The following is a 15,821-nucleotide window of genomic DNA, read 5'->3' as shown; positions in this document are numbered from 1 at the left end:
TTTATGTTTCAGTAATTTTAGCTCCACTGTACAGATTGCATTGAAATAAATAGAAATTCACAGTGTCTTAGCCTGTCATACAAAATTAATTATATCCAAGTCATCGCCCTGCCCCCTTCCTTCCTTCCTTCCTTTCTGTCTCTCTCTCTCCCTCTCCCCCCTCCCTCCTTCCCTTCTTCTCTCTTTCTTTCTCTTTTTCTTCTTTTTCTTTCTTTCTCTCTCTTCCTTCTCTCTCCTTCCCTCCCTCCTCCTCCCTCCTTCCCTCTTCTTCCCTCTTCTTCCCTCCCCTTCCCTCCCCTTCCCTCCCTCCCATACCTTCCCTCCTTTCTTTCCTTCTTTACTTTCTTTTTTTTACAGAGACAGAGAGAGTCAGAGAGAGGTATAGATAGGGACAGACAGACAGGAACGGAGAGAAATGAGAAGCATCAATCATTAGTTTTTCATTGCGACACCTTAGTTGTTCATTGATTGCTTTTTCATATGTGCCTTGACCGTGGGCCTTCAGCAGACTGAGTAACCCCTTGCTCGAGCCAGCGACCTTGGGTCCAAGCTGGTGAGCTTTGCTCAAACCAAATGAGCCCGCGCTCAAGCTGGCAACCTCGGGGTCTCAAACCTGGGTCCTCTGCATCCCAGTCCGACTCTATCCACTGCGCCACCACCTGGTCAGACCCCTTCTTTTCTTTCTTTATAGCTTTATTGAGATATGTTACATCCCATAAAATTAATTTGTTTTATTGGTTTTTAGTATACTTACAGAGTTGTACAACCATGACCATCTTTAGTTTTAGATGATTTCCTCACCCTGAAAAGCAACTCCATACCCATTAGCAGTCACCTCCCACCCCCATTAGCCCCTGGCAACCACTAATGCACTTTCTGTAGTGCCTTGTTCTTTTTATTGCTGAACAGCATTCCATTGTATAGATATACCATATTTTATTTATCTATTTATCAGCTGGTGAACATTTAAGTAGTTTCTACTTTTTGGCTGTTCTGAAGAGTATTGCCAGGAACAGTGTGTACATGTTTTTGTGTGACACATCTTTTCACATCCCTTGGGTGGAGTTGCTATGTCATATGGTAACTCTAACCTTTGAGAACTGCCAAAGTATAAATGGTTTCCAAAGTGGTTGCATCACTTTACATTCCTACCAGCAGTGTAGGAATGTAGGAGGCCTCAGTTTCTCCATATTCTTGCCAATATTTGTTATTATCTGCTTTTGTTTTTGTTTTTATATGCAGTCATCCTACTGAGGATGAAGTGGCATATTGTTATATGGCATTACCATGATGGCTAATGACTTGTAGTATCTTTTTGAGTTCCTATTGGCACCTACTTATTGCTTTAGCTTAATCTAACCCCTACTTCCACTTCCACTGAAGCCCCAACCCTCACCATATTGAGCTCCCTACTTATAGTAGGTCTGATCCTGTCATACTTTGTCACTTTCTGGTGTATGTCTTGATCCATCTGATGTGCCCTTCTTTCACCTCTTCTTTAGGTGAGCTCTCTGTGAATTCTTCTGTTTAGGATGGTCTCACTGATTACCCAGACATCTCTTGTCAGATTATTTCTCAATTGCAGTCATTTGTTTACTTATCTGTCTGTCTCATTAGACTTCAGTGTCAGGTATCCCATTGTCGCTTCAGCATCTATCTAGTATAGTACCAAGCATTCTAAATACTTTTCCTTTCTGTTATAATTTCCCTGTTTGTGCAAAACTGGGTACATTTTCTACCTTTTTCACTTTTCTTCTTGAAAGCTCTTCCAGGACTGTCACTGTGGGCTGCCATCATACTTCTACCCTCAGGTATGCCACTGCCCTTCTCTCTCCACCCTGGCACAGAGCTTATCCACTCCGTGATCTGACTATTGTCTTTATGAGCAAACTCCAGAGCCTTTCTTTTAGCTGATACTAGCTCCTATCTTTCCTACTTCCACCAGATTATTTCCAGCTTGAGTAGAGGGCTGTTGCCTCAAACTCAGTATGTTCAAAATGAAACATGAAATCTCCAAAACAGATCTCCAGGATAGGAACCCCTGTGTGGGTCCACCATTCCTTCAATTTCCCTTGTACATCAAACCTTGAATAATGTGGGGTTAGGGGTGCATACCCTCTCATCCCCTGCATGGTTTACAGTTCGTGTATAACTTTTTATTCCCCCAAACTTAACTACTAATAGCCTTCAGTTGACTAGAAGCCTTACCGATGTCATAATAAACTGTTAATTAAAACATATGTTTTGTTATATGTATTATATTATATTCTATGCATATATATAAAGTAACGTAGAGAAAAGAAAATTGTTAGAAAATGATAAGGAAGAAAATATATTTTTACTGTATTTATTAGGAAAAAATCTGCGTATAAATGGACTTGTGCAGTTCAAACCCATATTGTTCACAGGTCAACTGTATCTCACTTTAGTAAGAACTGTTTCTGTCACCACCACTTACTGCCACAGCTGGAAGCTGCCACTGTAGCATATGCCAAACATGTGGCGCTAGATTTTTTTCGTTATTTTGCCTGAGGCATCAGCAACTGGTAAGTGGAAGGGCTGGCTTAAAACTCATTCAAATACATGTCTTTCTAACTTAAAATTCCATGCTTTGCTATAATTTTCCTTGTAAATTCATAGAATCTTAGCTAAACACAGGGACATAATTTCTCTGAATTCAATCCTCTGTATTTTTATAAATGGGTAGGATCTTTTTTTCTTTTAATCCACATGTATACCTCTCTCTCATCTCTCTCTCTCTCTCTCTCTCTCTCTCTCTCTCTCTCTCTCTCTCTCTGTCTCTTGGAACATACTGTTCTTTTCTTCCTTTGAAGTTTCTCTCACTGTGCCCATCTTAGTTAAAGCTCTTATCACTTCTCTCCTGGATCACTCTAATGATCATTTGTTGTTTCTCAACAAGGGCACTGTTAGTATTTCAGCATTTTGGACAGGATCACGCTTTGTGGTTTGGGAACTTTGTACACATTGCAAAATGTTTAGCATCCTTGGCCTCTACCAAATTAAATGTTCAAAATACTCCTGTACCCCCAAATATTGTGACACTAATATTATCTGCACATTTTCCCAAATGTCCCCTGGGGGGTAGAGGATGAGATCACTTCTGTTGAGAAATATACTTTCTCCTTTCCTTAGAATCTGTCCTAGATATTTCTGATGGAGGAATTCTTAACTGCTTGATCATGCCATTTTCTTGCCCTAAAATCAACAGTGGTTGTTGTCTTCTTCCATGTGAAGTAAAACATCTTTTTTTTTTTTTAATTTTTTTTAAACTTTATTTAGTTTTTTAGAGAGAGGGGTTTTGAACTGGCAACCTCAGCATTCCCAGGTTGACACTTTATCCACTGTGCCACCACAGGTCAGGCGTAAAACATCTTTTTAAATTTTAAGATCACTGTTCCTGTGTGGCCCCTATTCCTTGTCATCTGCTGGTGTTCGCTAGGTGTTTTCTCCACCGTGGGTGGAGTCACCCCCCCCCCCCCCGCCCTCTTTATCTCATTCCATGCTCCTTCCCTGCTCTGCAGCTGATGGTTCTCACCTTTGAATTGGAATTGAGCTGAGGTTTCACGCTATTCCCTGACTATTCCAGCATATCTTGTCGTCCTTTTCTTAGTACTTCAGTTTTAAGATGGTATGTTTAGGCACATGCATTTAAATTATTTTTATGTAAACTTCCAGTTTGTTTTACATTTGTTGTCCCAATTATTTCATCTGTACTATCAGTCCTTCTTAGCCAAAATTACAAGTATCTTCAGGGAAGGCTCATCAGTCTTGAATCCTGTAGCATTTGTACATATGGCGTCATAGTTCAGAACGCCATCTTTGGATATCTGTCTTGGCATTGTCAGTTACTAATTACGATGTGGCCTTTAGCAAGTTACCTTAGTCTGTAAAATGAAGGTAAATAGTAATATTTGCCTCATAGAGTCTTTGTTAGGATTAAAGAACATTGTATTATGTACGTAACACTTAGAATAATTCCTGGCATTGATTAAACACTCAAGAAATATTAATGTTATTAAAGATATTCTTATTGATTATACTGTGTTTTCTGCAAATAAGCTTTTGAGTTTTTGTTTAATCTCCAATAGGTTTTGGCTGATGGTTTGAGGACTGGTATAACTGAATGGCCTGCGCCTCTGGAAGAAAAATCTGCCGTTGAACTTGTGCAGGAATTTCTGAATGGTGTTTGTTTTCCTAATTCACATTTCTACATGGTTATTTTTATTAATTGGGAATTTATACTTGCCATGTTTAAAAATAGGCTGTCTGTTTAGGCTTGGTATTCTTTTTGGTTGGGATATATAAACTATGAAATCTATGGTCAGAAGGATGGCTTTCATTCTGAACTGCTAATGGTAACAGCCAAAATAATTTTAAGAATAAGTTTTACTCTAAAATTTCTATACCACAACCATATTTGAGATTGTAGGAGAAGCGGGATAGAACAGTAACCTTTGAGCACCTACCACGTACCCAACATTGTGTATCAGGGGCTTTCACTGTCCCTCAGTTTATCCTTACCCCCTGCCTAGAGGCTGTCTTTTATGACTTCCATTGGAGAGTTAAATAGTTTGCTAAAATCTCCAGTTATACTTTTACTGTCTTCATTTGCCATTTTAAAATAGGCTTAGGATGGAAATATTTTCAAAAGTAGAAAAATGAAATCCAGAATTAATAAGCTTTTGTTATTTTCTAGACTTAAATAAGCTGGATGGATTTGGTGATCCTACAAAAAAAGACACAGAGGTAAGTGATTGTTAGCATTTAGAAATAGACACTGAAATAGCTTCTAAAGTGTAGTGGTACTGTTATCTTTATGCTGTACCATCTGTGTCAAATGGATCTGGTACAGCAAAGGCAGTGTTTTGAGGGTAGTCTTTTCTTGGTCTTTGATGTCAGCACTGATGATTGTTTTTCTTTAAACAGCACTAATACATATGTATTATTAATTGCCCAACTGCAGAGTACTGGAAATGAATGTTAGTATACTATAACACCAGGGGTCCCCAAACTTTTTACACAGGGGGCCAGTTCACTGTCCCTCAGACCATTGGAGGGCCGGACTATAAAAAAAACTATGAACAAATCCCTATGCACACTGCACATATCTTATTTTAAAGTAAAAAAACAAAATGGGAACAAATACAATATTTAAAATAAAGAACAAGTAAATTTAAATCAACAAACTGACCAGTATTTCAATGGGAACTATGCTCCTCTCACTGACTACCAATGAAAGAAGTGCCCCTTCCGGAAGTGCGGCGGGGGCGGATAAATGGCCTCAGGGGGCCGCAGTTTGGGGACCCCTGCTATAACACAGTATGACTTTAGTATATTAATATAAGATGGCATGTTAATATGCCAGAGGTGGTATTATTTAATTAAGCTAATAGTGTTGTCATTTGACAGATAGGAAAATGAAGACAACAGTAATTTAATTATCTAGATAGATAGATAGATAGATAGATAGATTTTTTTTTTCTTCTTTTCCAAGTGAGAGAATGGGAGATAGAGAGTCAAGAGATAGATTCCCCCATGTGCTCCAACCAGGATCCACCTGGCAACACCAATCTGGGGCCAATGTTCTGCCCATCTGGGGCCATGCTCACAACTGAGCCATTTTTAGCACTTGAGGTGGATGCTCCACAGAGCCATCCTCAGTGCCTGGGGCTAATGCACTCAAACCAATCAAGCCATGGCTGTGGGAGGGGAGGGGAAAAGGGAGAGAGAGAGAAGAGGGAGGAGATAGGGTGGAGAAACAGATGGTCATCTCTCCTATGCGCCCTGACCAGGAATCAGACCGAGACATCCATACAGTGAGCTAACGCTCTACAATTGAGCCAACTGGCCGGGGCTAATTAAATATTTTTACATGAAGGAAAGTTGATGCTTGTCTTTAGGCATCACAGTTTTAAGACTATTTTAGGGGTCCAGTTTTTCACTGTTGATTGATTTTGTGGCTATTCATTAGTGAATAAAGTTGAAGAAATTTATTAACATCTTTTTTGTGTGTTTTCTTGGGCCCACATTTTCTCAGAGCAGCTCTGATAGTTTATTGGCCTTAAACTATTTCACTTTTTAAAAATATTAGACTGAGACTGAGTACTCTCCGATCCTTCTTTTCCAGACAATAAAGTGCGACGGTGCTACCTTTGATTGTTCCATCGAGTGTCTCTTCACAGTCCGGGGTGATTTCGATTTTGCTGAGCAGCTGTGGTGCAAAATGAGTAGTAGTAGGTGTCCATCATGATTGAAAATAAATTGTTTTCCAGTTACTTCTTAGATTTACTTTTAATTAAGTCTTTTGGAATAATACAATGTGTACTACTAGTTTTGTGTGCAAGCTGGTTCCTGTTTTGCAAATTCATTTCTCATAATGCACTGGAACGTTCTACTCAAGAATTGTACTGATAACATAAGACAGTTTATAGAATCTATTATTTTCTTCTGCCTTCAGTATGAGACTTAGGTGGTTTTTAAGCTGTGTTTATATGAACAAACATACACCTTAGTAAAATTATAGTTATTATAGAAAGAAAAAGATTTTCCTCGATATTTTACTAAGCATATTATTTTGTGGTAAGCAGTTTAATTTCTTTCTTAGAAATGCATTGTGTTTCCTTCTGCCTTTTTTTTTCCCTTTCCCTATCCATAAAGACAGATACTTATCTTCCTCTTCATTTGTGTACCCTTAGTATTAATGACATATTTGATCTGCAGAAATACCATGAAACTAATGTTAGACTGATTTGTTTTCAAGGTGTGATTTCCTATCAAGACTTGGTAAAGTGTTTCACGTTGATCATCCAGAGTCTGCAATGTGGTGATATACAGCCATGGGTAGGTTTAGTAGTGTGTGTTCAGTGTTTTCTCAGCAGCACAGCACAATGGTTAGGGACACAGGCTCTGAAGCATATTGTCTGACCTTGAATTCCAGCCCTGTGCTTACTAGCGGTGTAAACTTGGGCAGATTCCCTTATTGCTCTGTGTACCAGTTTCCTCATCTGCAGAGTAGGAGTAGGAATAATACCTACCTACCTCATAGTGTTGTTTTAGGATTAAATAATTTAATTCATATAAAGCTCTTAGCATCAGCTCATAGGTAAGTGCTCAATACTTGTAAGCTACTAATTGTCATTGTTATATTGCTATAAATGATAATTCTCATATACTATTGATAAAGGTACAATTTGGAACACTCAGAAGCAATTTTATTTTATTATTTTTCTTCTTTTTCAAAGTGATAGGAGGGGAAATAGAGAGACAGACTCTCACATGCGCTCTGACGAGGATCCACCTGGCAACCCCCATCTATGGCCAATGCTCTGCCCATCTGGGGCCATGCTTGCAACCAAGCTATTTTTAGCACCTGAGGCAGAGGCTCCATAGCATCCTCAGTGCTGGGGGCAATGTGCTCGAACCAGTTGAGCCATGGCTGTGAGAGGGGGAGAGAAAGAAAGGAGGGGGAGGGGTGGAGAAGCAGATGGTTGCTTCTCCTGTATGCCCTGACCAGGAATTAAACCTGGGACATCCACATGCTGGGCCAACACTCTACCACTGAGCCAACCCGCTGGGGCCTCAAAAGTAATTTTCATAATGATCCTGAAAATGTGTCATGCCCTTTGAATCAGTACTTTTTTTGTTAGGATCCATCCTAAGCTCATACATAGAAATATATATGAAGATTTTATGTATCAAGTCTGACTAGCGATGGTGCAGTGGATAAAGTGTTGATCCAGAACACTGAGGTTGCCAGTTTGAAACCCCAAGGTCACTGGCTCTGAGCGTGGGCTTGTCAGCATGGGGTTGCTGGCTTGAACAGGGGATTGTCCACATATTCCCAGAGCTTACCAGCTTGAGCCCGAAAGGTTGCTGGCTTGAGCAAGGTGACACCGGTACAGCCCTGGGAAGGCACATATGAGAAGCAATCAGTGAACAACTAAAAAGCAACTATGAGTTTTTGCTTTTCACCCTCTCTCTTCCTGTCTTTCTCTCTCTCTTCAAAAAAAAAAGATTTTATGTATCAGAATCATCATTGGAACTTCATTTAGGGTAGCAAAAAATTGTAAATAACCAAAATTTTCACCATTAATGAAATGACTAAGCAAATAATAATATAACCATATAATGAGACATGGAATGGTTGCTAAGAATGATTCTGACAGATGATGTGGAGAAATGCTTATAATGTTCAGTAAAAATACAGGCATATACACTATTGTATTCAAAAAATGTAAATTTCGGAGAGAAAAATCTGGAAGCAAACATGCTAAAATGTCTTAGCAGTAACTTCTGGTGTTAGGGTTACAAGTGAGTTTTTCTGTTTATATATTTCTACACTTTACGAATTTCCCATAATGAGCTTGTTCTTTTATAATCAAGAGAAAGCTAAGTAAAAAGCAAGAAACAAAAATATTCCTTATTTAAAAGAAATTATTTTCACTAATGAGATGGTTTATTCATGGCTATAAAACTCTGAAACTTTCATAGGTGTGAACAAAGATACACTCCAGAGCAAAGACATGCAGACTTCGCCCCTAATTGAGCATTAGTGAGTCTAGGCATTGTCGTCTTGGCCATTAAATTATTTTCCTGAGAGTTTTTTTATGAAATGTTTACAAGAATATCCCTGCCACGTGCAATGAATGCAAATGAAGTGAAAATAGTTTTGTTTTGTTTTTTAGCACCAGAAACAGAGAAAGGGACAGATAGGGACAGACAGGCAGGAAGGGAGAGAGATGAGAAGCATTAGTTCTTCATTGTAGCATCTTAGTTGTTTGTTAATTGCTTGTTCATTGATTGCTTTCTCATATGTGCCTTGACTGGTGTGTGTGTGGAAGGGGCTACAGCAGAGCAAGTGACCCCTTGCTCAAGCCAGCGACCTTGGGCTCAAGCCAGCGACCATAGGGTCATGTTTATGATCCCACACTCAAGCCAGCAACCCCTCACTCAAGCCAGTGACCTCAGGGCTTCAAACCCTGGTCCTCCATGTCCCAGTCCAACGCTCTATCTACTGCACCACTGCCTGGTCAGGCAAGTGAAAATAGTTAAAAAACAAACAAACAAACAAAAAGGAAGTGCAGCCCTGGCTCAGTGGCTCAGGTAGTAAGAGTGTCATCCTGATACGCCACAGTTGCGGGTTTAATTCATGGTCAGGGCACAGACAAGAATCAACCAATGAATGCATAAATAAGTGGAACAATAAATTGATGTTTCTCTCTTTCTCTTTCCCTTCTTCTCTTTCTCTCTTCCTCTCTCAAATCAATAAATCAAAAATTTTTTAAATGCAAAAGATTGTGATAAAAATTAGAGATCATAGAAAGACTGTAGTGAGAAAATGTCAAATATTTTTTAGGTATGTTTAAAATTAATTGTTTAACATTTGGAACACATGTTAGATCTCTAAATTCACAGCTCTTTTTAATTTGCAAGTGATCAAGTTAGTATGTTGGACATTGTAGCCAATAAGGAGTTCCTTATGACATATTCATGGACCACTGAGGGAGAGTTTTCTGCAGCAACAGATTTGCAGTGTAGTTGAAGATGTTTGATTTGGCAAATATGCTCCCTAACGCTTAGCCAGGAGAAGAGAATTCCTAGTTGTGAAGCTTTAAAGGACCAACTCTGCCTTCTCTTTGGTGGAATTGCAGTTTGGGGTGATAAGTTTAAATTCTTAATTGCTTTGACTTGAGCAAATGAGGCAGGAAGGGCACTTTAGAAACTATGTTTGTAACTTGGGGGCTTTTATTCAAACAATTCATCGTATCGGGGACTGAAGATGCAAGCTTATAATATTTAGCTTGTAGCTAATGCAGTTTGCTTCTCTTTTGCTAATTGGATTTATTTATGGTTTTATAAAATTTTCTTGATTTATAGCTCCATAGTGGAAGTACTAGTTTACTAAGTAAGCTGATTCATCAGTCTTACCATGGAACCATGGACACGATTTCTCTCAGTGGGACGCTTCCAGTTCAGATGCTTTTGGAAATTGGTTTGGACAAGCTAAAGAAAGATTATATCAGTTTTTTCATAGGTAAGTCCCTTTTCCAGCTCAAAAGTTATAAAGTACAACCTGACCAGGTGGTTGCACAGTGTATAGAGTGTGGGCCTGGGACACTGAGGTTGCCTGCTTGACCTCAATCTCACCAGCTTGCATGCAGGGTTACCAGCTTAAGAGTGAGATCATAGATATGACTCCATGGTCACCAGCTTGAGGCCAAAGGTCACTGGCTTGAGCCCAAAGGTCTCTGGCTTGAAGCCCAAGGTCGCTGGCTTGAGCCCAAAGGTCGCTGTCTTAAGTAAGGTGTCACTCACTCGCTGTAGCCCCTTGGTCAAGGCATGTATGAGAAGCAATCAATGAACAACTAAGGTGCCACAACTACGAGTTAATGCTTCTCATCTCTCTCCCTTCCTGTCTGTCTCTGTGTCATTCGCAAAAAAAAAAAAAAAAAGAAAAAAATTGTACATCACAGTTGTTAATCAATAGGTATTCTCAGATTTTATCTTTCTACTTGTCCCTAGTCATTTGTAGTCCTGGCTTTGCCCCTGGTTCACGGTAAGACAGACACTTAATGGTAGTTTTTCCTCAATGAAGGTATTAAGGATACTTATAGTGTTTATTTGTTTTTAGTTCAAACATTTTGAGATTCTTTAGGCTAATATAGTAATTAAAAACTTAATTTTATGAGATGCTGTTTTAATACCCAACATTTGGTTGTTTTTATTAGGGCAAGCTGTGATTCTTTTTAGAATAAGTACTAGTATGTCTTTATGGTGTGATGTGCCAGAAAATTTGACTATTTCTGAGGAATTATTTAGCTTGAGCATTTCTTTTATATATGAACTATGAAAATATTTACTTAGGTTCTTTAATAGAGAATAGCTAAACCTTATTTGCATGTATGTTTTTTTCATGATAGGTCAGGAACTTGCATCTTTGAACCATTTGGTGAGTTTTTTTAAATCAAGACTTGGTTTTTCTTTTATTCATTCATTCTGTATAAAATTAAGTGCCTAAGCTTTGCCCCTCCTTCTAGGTCCTAGGAAACAGATAAATGAGACAGTGAATGCCCTTAATTATTCATGTGTAATAAAGAGACAGACAAAAATTTAGCCAATTTAGTGTCATTTATTATTCTTTATAAATTTACGGCGCTGGCATATCGTTGTATCCTGTCAAGCCAGTGTCCTCCTACAACTCTCATTTATCTAAAATGGTTAGGGAATGCCTTTCTTCGATAGGCTCTGTAAAAGAAATTTTGCTTTATATTCTTTTTTTTTTTTTTCATTTTTCCGAAGCTGGAAGCGGGGAGGCAGTCAGACAGACTCCCGCATGCGCCCGACCGGGATCCACCCGGCATGCCCACCAGGGGGCAATGTTCTGCCCCTCTGGTGGGTCGCTCTGTTGCAACCAGAGCCATTCCAGCGCCTGAGGCAGAGGCCACAGAGCCATCCCCAGCGCCCGGGCCATCTTTGCTCCAATGGAGCCTCGGCTGCGGGAGGGGAAGAGAGAGACAGAGAGGAAGGAGAGGGGGAGGGGTGGAGAAGCAGATGGGCGCTTCTCCTGTGTGCCCTGGCCGGGAATTAAACCTGGGACTCCTGCACGCCAGGCCGACGCTCCTCCACTGAGCCAACCAGCCAGGGCCTTTATATTCTCTTGATACGTTCCTGTTACACACAGATGCCAAAGAATTTATTACTTCTGGGTTTCAGGGTCATGATTACAAGCTTTTGTATTTTTCTAGTGTTGTTAATTTAGAAAGTTTAGGTGATTCAACAGCATCTGTACTGACCCTTGACATTTGATAGAAGACCCTTTTAGAAAATGAAAATATAGTAGCAACTTGTTATTTGTCTCATAAAAATACAAGATAGGGCCCTGGACGGTTGGCTCAGTGGATAGAATGTCAGCCCGGCATGCAGATGTCTGGGTTCAGTGCCTAGTCAGGGCGTACAAGAGAAGCGACCATCTGCTTCTTTCCACCCTGCCTCTTCCCCTTCTTTCTCTCTTCCTGGGTGCCTTGGTTGGTCCAAGTGTCACTCTCAGGCACTGAGGATAGCTCGGTTGATTTGAGCATTGGCCCCAGACAGGGGTTGCCAGGTGGATCCTGGTCAGGGTGCATGTGAGAGTCTGTCTGTCTGCCTCCCCGCCTCTTACTTAAAAAAAAAAAAAAAATACAGGGTATAAGAACTCTAGCTGTGCCTCTTGTGCAAAGTAAGACTCAACTGGATTCTTTGGCAGTTTACTCTTTGCTCTTCAAATTTTAAACGTTTTATGTATCTTTTTGGTGGAAAAATGCTCTAACAACCACACACACACACACACACACACACACACACACACATTAGTGGGGTGCCTAAAAGGGAAGGTTTGATACATTTTTTTAAACTTAGGAAAGTAATAACATCTTTGAAAGTTAAAATACTGTATAGGGCAAATACACCCTTAATCTTATCATCCAAATATGAGTAATTTTTATGAATCCCTTCTAGTCATTTTATGTGCCTGTTTGTTTTGTTTTGTTCTGTTTTTAAATATGGTTTCACTCCAGACTTTTGACACAATAATCCTTAAATTTGAGAATCTCGTGAAAGGGTTGTTAAAATGCTAATGCTTAAGCCCCGGCAACTCAGTACATCTAGGGTTCAATAATGTCTTTTTAAACAGGCCATCTCCTACTCCAAATAACTGCTGTTTTCCCTTACTGTATTCGTTTTCTGTACTGCATAACTAATTACTACAAACTTAGAAGCTTAGATGAACACAAATTTATCTTCCAGTTTTCAAGGGTTGGGAGTGGGCTTATTTTAGCTGAGTGTTCTCTGCTCAGGGTTTCACAAGGCTGAAATGAAAGTGTCAGCCTAATGCATTTCATCTGGAGGCTAGACTCAGAAAAGAACGCTTTCAAGTTTCCTCATTTGTTGTTGACAGAATTCTTTTCCTAATGGCCTTATGACAAAGGTCCCCATTTTTTTGCTAGCTGTTGTTCCAGGATCAGTCTTAGGTCCTAGAGCAGGGGTCCCCAAACTACAGCCCGCGGGCCACATGCGGCCCCCTGAGGCCATTTATCCAGCCCCCACCGCACTTCCAGAAGGGGCACCTCTTTCATTGGTGGTCGGTGAGAGGAGCATAGTTCCCATTGAAATACTGGTCAGTTTGTTGATTTAAATTTACTTGTTCTTTATTTTAAATATTGTATTTGTTCTCATTTTGTTTTTTTACTTTAAAATAAGATATGTGCAGTGTGCATAGGGATTTGTTCATAGTTTTTTTTATAGTCTGGCCCTCCAGCGGTCTGAGGGACAGTGAACTGGCCCCCTGTGTAAAAAGTTTGGTGACCCCTGTCCTAGAGGTTGCTTGTGGTCCTTGCCATGTGGCCCTCTCTACAACATTACAGGCACTTTGTTTATTCGGAGCCAGTAGCGGACCTCATAAAGGACTCACTGATTAGGTCATAGTAATTACTATAACCTTTCTTTTGATTGATTCAGGGTCTGTCGTTAGTAACCTATTCACAGGAGTGACAACCATCATATTCAGAGGTTCTGGCTGCACTCAAGGAAAAAGATTATGCAAGATGGGCACTCCAGGGGGCTTGAATCTTGAGGAACATTAAATACCACCTACCATATTTACCATGGCCTATTTCTTTAGGATGAGGTCTCAGAAATAGGATTAGAAGGTCTGAGCATTTTATGATGCTTGGCATACACTGCCAAATTATTTTCCCAAAGGATTATACCAATTTACCAGTAATGTGAATGGAATCTTATCGGTATACTTGCTTACTTTCTTGGTACTTCAAGTTTACTACTTATTTTTAGAGCTGGACACTTCCATCAACCTAGCAAGAGTATTGAAGTTAAGAATTATTTTATGGATTTGCCATTTATTCCATCTGGAGAGGTTAGTTGGTAGCTGTCACCCACTTTGGCCTCCTGGCCTCCTTTGTGAAGCAGTTCTGTGATTTGCCTTCACCAGAGAATATGTAGAATGGTTTGCTTAGAACATTCTCAGTGAAGACTTGACCTACAGATTAGTTAGAGAAACAGTGTTGAAAGGTGGTATATCCTGTCTTGCTGCCTCCTGTGCCCCTCCCCCTACCCATGAATGAAGCACCCAGACTTAAGTTTAGCAAGAATAGCAATATTCTTTAAAAGATTCTTCTAAACTCTATTTTGCTTATACTTTTTTCATTCTAGGAATATTTCATTTCTCCATCAGTAGATATACAAGAACAAGTTTATCGTGTTCAAAAACTCCATCATATTCTGGAAATAATAGTCAGTTGCAAGCTTTTCGTTAAACCTCAACATGAGCTCCTCTTTTCTTTAACACAGTAAGTATTTCTCTGTTGTTACTTACAGAACAGTATTCTCTTCTGAAAAAGCTGCAGCCAAATTATGTGCCTTTTTTATTATATTAGGATAGAATCCATACACCCTGTCTTCACAGTAGCAGAATGTCTCTAAGTCACTGTCCTAGGAAGGGAAGGCTTTGAAATCAGAATCAGTTTAATGGCCGTAGAGTTTAACAGAATCAGTTAACTTGCTAATTTCCAAAGGAAGGTTCCTTTTACTGCATCTCATTTTCTCATCTATAAAAGTGATCTAATAACCTTGTTGTGTGTGTTGGATTAAGTGGTACAATGTATATAAAGTACTTGCTACTTCATAGGTGCTTAGTAAATATTAGTTTCTTCTCTTTTCTTTACATTTTTATATATTTGGGCCAAACTAATTGACAGCCATCAATATGGTAATTAAATGGAATTAAATATTACCAGATCTCTGTCAATAGCATTGCTGTGATTTCAGATTTCTGCCAATCAGTTTGATAAAAATTAGTTTGGAATAATTCTCATACATGGGTGGTTGGGGTCTTACATGTATCGGAGGTCTCAAACTGGAAGTAAGTGACCCATCTTGCGGCAAGCCTGCATTTCTTTTTCCCTGTGAAAGGAGATATACCTCTCCCATTTCCAAAATTAGAATTTATCTCAGTTGTAATGAGAGAAGTGCCAGATATTATTTTTTTTCCTTTAAAAATAAGTAGTATAAATAAGTTAAATCTTGACTTCCCCAGACTCTGAAAACCATGGAGGCTATATCTTTTGCCTGTTTTTTTTCTTTCTGATAGCTCTTTCTCCTCACTTAAGCTTTTATTTGGGCTAAACGTAAAATAAATGTATTTTATATTTAGGAGAAATACGTCTACTACTGATTTTTGAAAAGCAAATGATATTTCCTTTAAAAAAAAAGAAATAATCAGTGTTTTGTTGAGAGTGGGACACATTTGCTTTGTGTCCCTAAGATTATTTTGTTGTTGATGTTGTTATTAGTGGTATTCAATAAAAATTTCCCTTATGAGTTTGAGACTGCCAGAATGCTTTCATCTCCAAGTGGCATTTTTTCCCAAAAGAGGTTCATTTTTTTACTTGTATAGGTCCTGCATAAAATATTATAAACAAAATCCTCTTGATGAGCGACACATTTTTCAGCTGCCAGTCAGACCAACTGCTGTAAAACACTTATATCAAAGGTAAGTGGTTTAATAATTAGATTGTATTTTAAGTCCCATCATGATTCTAGGCAGTTTCAGTGTCTGTTCCATGAGGACCTCACGACCTAGAGCTGCTTCTCCTCGGAAACCGTAACCATCTTGCCGCCCTCTGGCCACAGTCTGATAGTTGTCCCTGTGCCATACCTTTTGTCTACTTTCTTTCCACCATTGAGCCTTCGGTCCTTCATTTTTCTCTCAATTTGTAATTCCTTTGCTGAACAGGGTGGAAAGTAGAGCC

The 15,821-nt window shown here is 39.3% G+C and overlaps 1 protein-coding gene across 2 annotated transcripts in view; it reads left to right on the top strand.

Moving 5' to 3' along the window:
• The window catches only part of ZWILCH (zwilch kinetochore protein), a 38,563-nt gene that overhangs the window by 15,303 nt on the left and 7,439 nt on the right, over positions 1-15,821 (top strand). For both annotated transcript variants that reach the window (XM_066343826.1, XM_066343827.1), the window contains 8 exons: positions 4,110-4,203; positions 4,718-4,767; positions 6,149-6,254; positions 6,782-6,861; positions 9,898-10,054; positions 10,941-10,969; positions 14,224-14,360; positions 15,467-15,562. In XM_066343826.1, the coding sequence (XP_066199923.1) occupies positions 4,110-4,203; positions 4,718-4,767; positions 6,149-6,254; positions 6,782-6,861; positions 9,898-10,054; positions 10,941-10,969; positions 14,224-14,360; positions 15,467-15,562 (749 nt within the window). The remainder of the gene's footprint in view (positions 1-4,109; positions 4,204-4,717; positions 4,768-6,148; positions 6,255-6,781; positions 6,862-9,897; positions 10,055-10,940; positions 10,970-14,223; positions 14,361-15,466; positions 15,563-15,821) is intronic.

The sequence above is a fragment of the Saccopteryx leptura genome, chromosome 6 (assembly GCF_036850995.1).
Source record: "Saccopteryx leptura isolate mSacLep1 chromosome 6, mSacLep1_pri_phased_curated, whole genome shotgun sequence".
Taxonomy (NCBI): domain Eukaryota; kingdom Metazoa; phylum Chordata; class Mammalia; order Chiroptera; family Emballonuridae; genus Saccopteryx; species Saccopteryx leptura.
Note: the sequence above shows the minus strand (reverse complement) of the source record. Positions and strands in the feature narration are given on the sequence as shown.